The sequence below is a fragment of the Anolis carolinensis genome, unplaced genomic scaffold (genome assembly GCF_035594765.1).
Source record: "Anolis carolinensis isolate JA03-04 unplaced genomic scaffold, rAnoCar3.1.pri scaffold_11, whole genome shotgun sequence".
NCBI classification, from domain to species: Eukaryota; Metazoa; Chordata; class Lepidosauria; order Squamata; family Dactyloidae; genus Anolis; species Anolis carolinensis.
In genome coordinates, this window is record NW_026943822.1 from 7,541,815 (window position 1) to 7,551,910 (window position 10,096).

Genomic DNA, 10,096 nt, shown 5'->3' on the forward strand with positions numbered 1-10,096 from the left:
CTGTTGTTTGGTTCAGACTCTGGTAGAACCGTCTTTGGTCTGATTGAAACAGTTGATTTTGTCTGTACTGGATGATTCTGGCTTCATACCTTTCAATTTTTCTGGCTGTTGCTGTAATTTGTTCTTTCACGATTTCCAAAGCTTCTTCAATTTTTCTGGTGTTCAGCCAGTACTTTCGGATCAGGTATTGCTTGATTTTGTCATTCTTCAGTTTCCTCTCTTTCATATTTTTCAGGTTACTTGCATCTGATCTAAGTTTCTTGATTTTCAACTCTAGCCTGACCTTCCACTTTGGTTTTCCAGTCGATTTTCTTTGGGGCTGCCTTGGTTGTAGGAGCCCAAGTTCTTCTGTTACTATCACTGCTGCACTGTAGGCAAACTGGTTTGTTTGTTCAATTGATGTTATTTGGACAGTGGAGAGTGCTGCATTCACATCTTTCATGAGAGGCGCCAGGTGTCTCTTGGGCACTGTTTTTAGAGTTGGGAGCCGCTGTCTTATTGCATTTGCTGCAGCATGAGCCATGATCTTATCCTTGAGCTCTTGTTGTCTTGCTGTCAAGGTTCCTGGTGGTTCAACAGATGTTTCAAGTGCTGGTTCCTCAAATTCTTGCAAAAGCGCCACACTTTCTTCTGGTTCAATCTGTTCCACCATTCCAAGTGTTGCTGGAGTCTCTGCTGCTGTCTGTGCTGTGGTCTGATGGTAATCTACTTTGCAAATTTTCTGGATTTCTTCGAGTTCAACTTCACTGAACACTTTGTTTCTGATTATGAATCTTCGTTGGTCAGCCAGTCGGGGTTCTGTTATCTGTGAGTCAGGGTACTCTTGTTTCCATAGCTGATGCATCCTTTTTTGGTAGCCACGCCTTTGAGGTTCAGATTTGTAGTAGCATTTCATAATTGTGCGGTTTTCTGGCATTGTATATTTTTGCCGCTTCTGTGACTGTTCATTTGGGTTTTGATGATTCCGTAGCCCACTTGTCGATGGATGTCCAGAATCAGCAGCATCCACCGCGGTCCTTTTTATCCTGGGCGACGACCGAGCCAGTATAGACTTCGTTTGGGTTTGATTCTCCATAATGCTAATGGGTTAGGTGCTCTTGGTTGTGCTCCTCAGCTGAGGCCTCTCTGGCTTGGTTGGACCTGCCGGTAGTTACACTACCGCCAGCACAGCCCTCAGTCATCATTGGAGCAGCTAAGCCCCCCCACCACGTCAAGGTGGCACCTGCAGGGGGGATTATTATTATTATTATTATTATTATTATGACACAACAAACAAGATAGACATGCTGGATTTTGTATTATTATTAATTATTATTATTATTATTATTATGACACAACAAACAAGATAGACATGCTGGATTTTGTATTATTATTAATTATTATTATTATTATTATTATTATTTGAAACACAACAAGACACTTCCCAAGAGTCTAGAACTATTATTATTATTATTATTATTATTATTATTATTATTATTATTGGAACAAAGACAGAGTATGACACAGCAAACGAGATGTATATGCTGGATTTCGTATCACAAAATCACAAGTCGAACACTTCCCAAGTGTTTAGGACTGTCTGATATACTATTATTATTATTATTATTATTATTATTATTATTATCATCATCACCATCATCATTATTATTATTATTGGCACAAAGACAGAGTATGACACAGCAAACGAGATGTATATGCTGGATTTCATATCAAAAAATCACAAGTCAAACACTTCCCAAGTGTTTAGGACTGTGTGATATTATTATTATTATTATTATTATTATTATTATTATTATTATATGGCAGAATATAGTCCTCTGTATAGCCTGGGCCCAAATTATGTGCAAGAATATTTGGCACAAATGATTTCTGTATAGAACTCTAAATTCAATACTGGATAAGGCATTGAATTTTTGCCTAGATGTATCTTGTATGCCGCTCTGAGTCCCCTACGGGGTGAGAAGAGTGGGATAGAAATGTAGTTAATAATAATAATAATTTTACAAATGGTTTAATATAACTGAATTTTAAATTGAATTGAAATGTTATGTTTTATTTCCTTTGTATAAGGCATTGAATTTTTGCCTAGATGTGTTTTGTATGCCGCTCTGAGTCTCCTACGGGGTGAGAAGAGCGGGATAGAAATGAAGTTAATATTATATTATTATTATTATTATTATTATTATTATTATTATTATTATTATTATTATTATTATTGGCAATAATGCCATTGTTATCTAATTCCACCTAAGAGGAGGAATATTACACTCAAATGATTCTGGCCATATTGGAGGAGAGGTTATTGAAAAGTAAAGGATAAAGCTAAAGAAAAGTAAAGTAAAGGATTCAGGGCCTACTTTCAATTGCCCTTCCTCCGGCCATAAAGTGGGAGGCAGCCAGCAAGAGACAATTCCATCCTGTTTTATGTATTACATCCAATTTTCTTGTGTAGTTTGTAAGCCTGAGGGCAAATGAACATTTTGCAAACTGCTCTGAGTGCTTTTGTGGCTGAGGATCGGGGTAAAAATTATCTAAATAAAATGAGAAATGATAATAAAGGACAGAAATCGGAGGGCATCAGTCACTGTTAAAATAGAGACCCATTAAAAAAAAAAACCTCATGAAACTGTAGTAGAATTGTTCCCGCTCCTTTATGCATATGTTAACTCAAGCGAGTTTCCTGATACGCTACAGTTTCTTGTCATATATTTATAGACTTGCTTTTTCTGTTCTTCATCTTCAGATTCCAAGAAACTGCATTTTGGAGGATAGCAAATATGTTCTCATCCAGATGTTGTGGGACAACATGAAGTTGCACAAAGATCCAGGGCAACCTCTGTACATTTTGTGGAATGCCCATAGTAAGTTATTTATATTTGATTTGGAAGATGTTTTGCATATTATTGCCTGCTATCTATATAAAAGTCTATATATGTATGTTTGTAACACAAAAGTTGTTGCTAGGTGAAGTGGCCCTCTGTGACTTCACTGGATTGGCTGTAGCTTGGTAAAACATTGGCTTTCTAAGAAGCAGACTCAAGTCTGTTTCCTTTTTACCTTTGTTTCCCCCTTGCTATAGTTTTCCATCTTGAATATTTCATGTTTCCTTTTTCCAGCTCAAAAGTACCCCATAGTTCACCTCCTGCAGAAGGATGACGCTTCTTTTAACCAGGAGCTTTTGAGAAACATGGTAAAAAGCATTAAGATGAATGACGTCTATGGACCGATGAGTCAAATCCTAGAAAGACTTAGCAGAGTCCCACAAATGAAGAGGCAAAGGTAAATCAGTCAAAGGGGGCTACTGTTTGTGTTTTAAAGGCAGGAAGGTATTTACTCCACAGGGTCCACATGGCGGGAGTCAGAGGCAGCATCTACATTGCCATTAGAGTTGTGCACAACATTCTTTCCTACCGTTTCTACTATTTCTTTCATGTCTTCTGTATCTTCAGGAGCACGAAACGGGAAGCCCCCTCCCTGCACAAAAATCTGCTCAACATGAAAACCTGCTTTTGTCTGCAGCCAAACTTGCCTTGGAAAGACAATGTATGGCAGGCAGTGTACCTCAGGCAGGTCTGGAGCATGCCTGCAGCTGACTGCCTCTTACTCTAGAGGAAGAGGCTAAGAGGCACTCGTCTGCAGGCACTGGCAGGTGTGCACACTTTCTGGGCCTACATGCCACACCACACATGCACTTTCTTTCCAAGGAAAGTGCATGTGTGGTGTGGCGTGGCATGCAGGCAGGCCTGGAAAGCATGTGAGGCTGCCAGTGCCTGCAGCTGGGCACCTCTTACTCTAGAGTAGAAACAACAGGTGCCAGGTAAGAAGAATGGAAGCCTCCTTAAAGCGTGCACTGGGAAAGGGAGCCAGTGAGTGCGACCCCCCCCCCCCAATAATAGTCCAATTTCCAGAGCCCCAAATCAAAAACACTTCCCCAATTTTGGGAGGCTCCCACAAAGTGGATCGGGACCCTCAGTGAAAGCTGGGACACGAAACGGGGCAAGGTTTAAGGTAAAGGTAAAGGTTTCCCCTGACGTTAAGTCCAGTTGTGACCGACTCTGGGAGTTGGTGCTCATCTCAATTTCTAAGCTGAAGAGTCGGCGTTGTCCATAGACATCTCCAGGTTATGTGGCCGGCATGACTGCATGGAGCGCCGTTACCTTCCTGCCAGAGCGGTACCTATTGATCTACTCACATTTGCATGTTTTCGAACTGCTAGGTTAGCAGGAACTGGGGCTAACAGCGGGCACTCATTCCGCTCCCAGGATTTGAACCTGGGACCTTTTGGTCCACCAGTTCAGCAGCTCAGCGCTTTAACACACTGTGCAACCCTAATTGCAATATCATTTGGTATGTGTCTACACTGACCATATAATGTGGTTCAAACTGCCTTATGTGGCAGTATAGATCTAGCCTAACACTTCCAATTGAAGTAGACCCGTGAAGGCTGGGGAAAGATAGGAAAAATCTGGGGAAAGTTTTTTTTTCCTTATTTTTTTCATGAAGCCTTATTTAAAGTATAACATCTGCAAAGAAACTTATTGCTGCTCTTACTAATAAAGTTCAGAAAAAATACAAAATGTAGTGCCCAGCTTATTGTTAGTAGAAACAGCCTCCAGATAGAGGCTTTATCTCTTGAGAGCTTCTTGCCTGAAAATAGAAATATTTCTGCATCTACAACTCCCATGCTTTGCAAGGCTTACCGTCCCATTAAATTTTATTTTATTTATTTTTATTTGTGCTGGAAAATATCTTCTGGAGTACTTGGAGTGCAGTTCTAATGTCAATGTCTAATCTCATATATTTAAATTATAATACAGTAACGCTTTGCAATTCTTTCTTTTTAGGAGCCTTTACAGAGAAATTTTGTTCCTCTCCCTTGTTGCCCTTGGAAGAGAGAACATTGATATAGGTGAGTTACAGGTTTATAGAGATGTTCACTGCTAATGGTTTCTTTGGAAATTATAAATACAGGTTGGGTATCCCTTGTCTGGTATTAATAAAGTTTCCTAAAATTTTGGGAGCTCTCAAGATGTAACAGTTCGTACCTTTTGTGATGCTGGAGAGAAATGCAACTGGATCGAGAGATGCAAGGACCTGCGAAATGGCCCAAATCCCTGCCTTTTTACAGATCCCTATACTTCCCACGAATCCTATTTACAGTCTTGCACTAGTCACCCTCCACATTTGTTGTCCTTGTGGCCAGGTTTTTAAAGCAATTGTTGATCATGTGTTTTCTGCTGTTTTTTATTTAATTGTTTATATGGTTTTAATCTATGTACTGTGTTTTAATCTATTTTACTGTTGGGCTTGTCTCCATGTGAACCGCCCCGAGTCCCTTTGGGGAGATAGTGGCGAGATACAAGAATAAAGTTATTATTAGAGTCTCACTTATCCAACATAAACGGGTCGGCAGAACATTGGATAAGTGAAATGTTGGATAATAAGGAGGGACTAAGGAAAAGCCTATTAAACATCAAATTACATTATGATTTTACAAATTAAGCACCAAAACATCATGTTTTACAACAAATCAACAAAAAAAGCAGTTCAATACATGGTGTAATGTAGTAATTACTGTATTTACCAATTTAGCACCAAAACATCGCAATGTATTTAAAACATTGACTATAAAAGCATTGACAATGAAAAGGCCGACTGCACTGGATAATACAGAACATTGGATAAGTGGAGTTTGAATAAGCAAGACTCTACTGTATTATTATTATCATGGGTTTGGACTGGATGGCCCTTGGGGTCTCTTCCAACTTTGTGATTCTGTCTTTTTCTCAGTAGTTTTTCCTCCATTATTCTTGTTTTCTCACAAAACAGTTGGCAAAGTGAGACGTGAAAGAATTATGGACTAATTTCTGTTTTCCAGTATTTTTTGTTTGGACTTCCTTTGCTCAGATCCTTTGAAAATGAATTAAAGATCAACGGAAACATGCTGCTTGCTCCTCTGATATAGAAACAGTCCCCCCAAAAAACCCTTTCAAATGTTCCTTATTCCTTTGGTCTAGCGTTTCCATTGATTTTGCCTTGTTGTTGCAGATGCTTTTGACAGAGAATACAAAATGGCTTACGACCGCCTGACGGCAAACCAGATCAAGAGCACCCACAATTGCGACAGACCTCCTAGCACTGGAGTGATGGAGTGTCGGAAAATATTTGGGGAACCATACCTTTAAGAGATATAAAAGGAATTCTTTGCAGTGTTCATATGTATAGAAAAAGAACGAGAGAGACTTCAGAAAGACTTTTGCCCTTCTCCATTCACATTCAGATTGTTTTTTAATCCAAATTTCCCAGAATGATATTTGAATGACTCATAAACAATGGGCCAAGGAAGGCTCTCTTTACTGGGATGGTCTCTGCAAACCACTACATGGAGATATTATCCAATGGAAGATGAAGCAAAGATACGGACCAAAACCATGCACTAAAAGTTTGCATGAACAAAATAAGCTTTTTTCAAAACTGTTTACAGAGAATGTTTGCGAAGGGAGGAACGTTACAGAGTGCATACCAGAGTTGTATAATATTTTAAATTATTTATAGTAAGTTCTTATTTTTTTAACTTTTTAAATAGCGAATTAAACGAGCCTGTTGCATAAGCAATACCTTTTTCCCTCCTTCAGAAGAAGGTTTATAGCAAATTGTTTTTTTCTCCCCCAAGAAAACAAAAATCCACTCTTTTTTTAAAAAAACAAAACAAAAATTAATACAGAAAGATAACTTTTACTAAACCAGAATAAGAATTGTCAATATATTTTCCAAAAGGGAAAAAAAGAAAAAGAGGAATCTACATTTGCAAATTTTAGCTGAAAAGAATTACAGACTTGTGTAAAATGGTCAGAATTAAAGATGCATTTGTCACTTTTCAGAAATCTGGGGTGACAAGTCCTTTGAGGTCTCCTTGACTGGATCTTCTCAGAAAGGAATTTGTGAGAAGCACGGCTTTTGAGAGCAAATATTAGAAATCTTCTCTTAGAAATGAATTTGTGACCTCTCCTTTGTCCAAAAAAAATCAAGAATTTTTAAAAATCTAAAATTATTTAAAGTGTCAATAATATATTTTTAACTATTTACAATATTTCCCATTTTACACGTGTTGCTTTTGGTGGAGTAGTGGAGAGGAGATAAGTCATCATTTTGGGTCATTTAAAAGAAATAGAATTAACTTTTTATTATTGATGAATGTTAAGAAATTATGATCATGTCTGCTCAATATTTTGACTCAAGGGAATTAATTTGCTCCAATTATTTCAATTCTCATGCGTTGATACTAACATTTCCAAGCTCTGTCCAGAAGCCACTGCTGTGCAGATAATTCCTTAACAAAGATGAGAATCTAAAAAGGGACTTTAGGGCCATCTGTAGGAACTTGGGCCATTCTCCTTCAAACGGCAAGCCATTATTATTATTATTATTATTATTATTATTATTATTATTATTATTATTATTATTATTATTATTAACCAGATCATATACTGGTTTTTGAAAGCATTTTCAAAAGCGCTTTGCCATTCATTTCAAGGGATTGACTGCTTGCTGTTCCAGAGGGATGGCCCTAAAGCATCATGCCTTTCTTTAGATCCCAGCGGGGAAAACCATTATTTTTCATAGGAATTTTGAGTGTATGACAGAAGAAGGCCCATGTCTCTTCCCGAGCTCCATTTTGTGTTTGCAGTGATATATATAAAAACCTACAAATCTATATTTTGCCTTTGCTTAGAAAACAAAACATCTCCAAGTTTTGTCAAAATATTTTTGAAAAAACTGTTTTTAAGTGTCAGGGTTGTCTGAACAGATGAGAGAATAAGAAAAGTGCACACTCATGTTGGCTTTAATAGTAAAGTTAATGCAAATGAACATCTTGATTTGAGCCAAAGTATCAATGTGTTGTCAAAGGCTTTCATGGCTGGAATCACTGGTTTGCTGTGAGTATTCCAGGCTGTATGGCCATGTTCCAGAGGCATTTTCTCCTGACGTTTCGCCCACATAGATGGCAGGCATCCTCAGAGGTTGTGAGGACCTCTGAGGATGCCTGCTATAGATGTGGGTAAAACTTCAGGAGAGAATGCCTCTGGAACATGGTAACACAGCCAAAGAAAACTCATATCAACTCAGTGTATCCTATCAGTTCTAGTTTAGGTACTCTAGAAGGAAGCATTATACTATGTAACCAAATTTTAAAAATGTTCTGTTCCTGGTTTGAAAGTGTTACTTCCTGTTTAATTGAATGATCCTTACTTTGAAAGTAGTTGTTCTACTCCAGAAACTTCGTTGTTTTTGTGGCTGCCACAAACTAGGTTGAATTGGTTGAGACTCTTATGGTGAGATCTTCATTGGAAAACTATCGCAAAATGTGTTATAGCAGGATATCTGTCCCACCAAAACAAAGTTTTTGCAGTTTGATCAACTTTCCCCATGTTTTCATGACAGAACCAATTAAGAAACGACATTTATAACCCGGGAACAAAAATCGTGTTACATAGTGATCATTATTAGTCAGTGCAAAGTGGAATTGTTTGCCCATAAACTCAATGAAATCGGTTTCAAAGCCTCCTTAGTTTCCAAAAATGGTTTAGCTTGTGATGTGGAATGCTGTTGGCTGACATGCTTCTCAATGTGTGGAAAACACATTTATGGAGGTCGAAGGCCATCAATAACATGCTTCAAATTCATGCCTTTTCTTTATCTGGAAGTAATCCTACCGTCTGGTCTAGACATTTCAGTTCAGCTTTGTGTCTCAGTAGAGATCAAAGTGGGATGTAATAATAATAATAACAACAACAACAACGATGATGATGTTGGCTCTCCACATTTTGCAGATTCAATTATTTGCAGATTTGATTGGCAAGTCTTCTAGCACAGCCCTAATGTCTTTTAATCTGATATCTTTGTCTTTTAATGTATGTGTTTTAACAACCTCATATTTCATCTGTGTGTTTAAACTATATTGTAACCTGCTTTGAGGAGAGATAGTTAGGAAATGAAACATTATTATTATTATTATTAATGTCAATTTCCATTGAGATGTTGGGATTTTGAGCAACAGTTTCTGGGTATTTTCATCACTAAATCTTTCCAGGTAACTGCTTCTTAGATGGACCATTGGTCCATAAAATGTAATATTTCTTTCACAGCCCTCCAAAGTCGCAGGCATTAATCCTTTCCTAATTCTTTATCTGAGGATACTTTAACTGGAGAAATAAGTAATCTGACGTGTCAAGAGCTTCCAGTTCAAAGCAGATAATCTGGATTCAAAAACTGGATTCTTTGTCAATGTAGATCCAGCCACAGTTCTGCGCCTCCATTATATGATGTATCGTCTGTTTTATAGTATCTGTTCAATACTTTGGGCAAAAAAAGCATAATTTCTCACTCAGTTCCATGTTCAAAATCCCCTGTAACTTTAGGATTTTTCGTTTGTACAAATATGGCTTTATTGTGTATATGACTTCTGGTATTTCGATCGGGAATACTTGACTCCAAAGAGAGAAATGGATATTCATTCCATGTAAATGTATATATAAAAGAATCCTAAAGCACGAGGTACAAACTGGTACTTTATTTCTGGAGAGGAAAAAAAATATGAATTCATTGGAATTTCAAAACAGACATTACATTCACTTGCAAAAGAGCACTTTCATAAAGGAACGGCTGTAGATTTGTACATATGTAATGTTGACATTTTATTTACCAACAAAAGGACATCTGTGTCAGTGTTTATTTTTGGTTTTGAATTTGTAGGTCAACTTCAAGGTGTATATTTTAATGTTCACGCAGGGGGGAAATGCCTTTTTCTCCTCAAAGTTCATAGAACTTTGGTTCTATTTAATATTTTACAATGGCTCAATAAAGAAAAGAAAAGAAATCCGTGTGGTTCTGTTGTCTTAAATTTGCCATTTTTGATACAGGCTGAGCATCCTTTTATCTGGAATTTCACAACCGGAAATATTACAAAATCCAACAGTTCCTATGAGATAATAACATCTGTGCTTTCCGATGCCTCAGTGTCCCCAAGCATTGTTTCTTGCAAATAAAAAAACACTATTTAGAAGTATTGGGTTGCTGTGAGTTTTCCGGGCTGTCT

At 37.6% G+C, this 10,096-nt stretch overlaps 1 protein-coding gene across 6 annotated transcripts in view; it reads left to right on the forward strand.

Annotated features, from left to right (window-relative positions):
• dennd4a (DENN domain containing 4A) overlaps positions 1 to 9,877 on the forward strand; it is an 80,462-nt gene extending 70,585 nt beyond the window's left edge. For all 6 annotated transcript variants that reach the window (XM_062963322.1, XM_062963321.1, XM_008120843.3 and 3 more), the window contains 4 exons: positions 2,744 to 2,861; positions 3,117 to 3,279; positions 4,845 to 4,909; positions 6,049 to 9,877. In XM_062963322.1, coding sequence (XP_062819392.1) covers positions 2,744 to 2,861; positions 3,117 to 3,279; positions 4,845 to 4,909; positions 6,049 to 6,185 — 483 coding nt within the window. In that variant the 3' untranslated portion in view covers positions 6,186 to 9,877. The remainder of the gene's footprint in view (positions 1 to 2,743; positions 2,862 to 3,116; positions 3,280 to 4,844; positions 4,910 to 6,048) is intronic.
• The last annotated feature ends 219 nt before the right edge of the window (positions 9,878 to 10,096 follow it).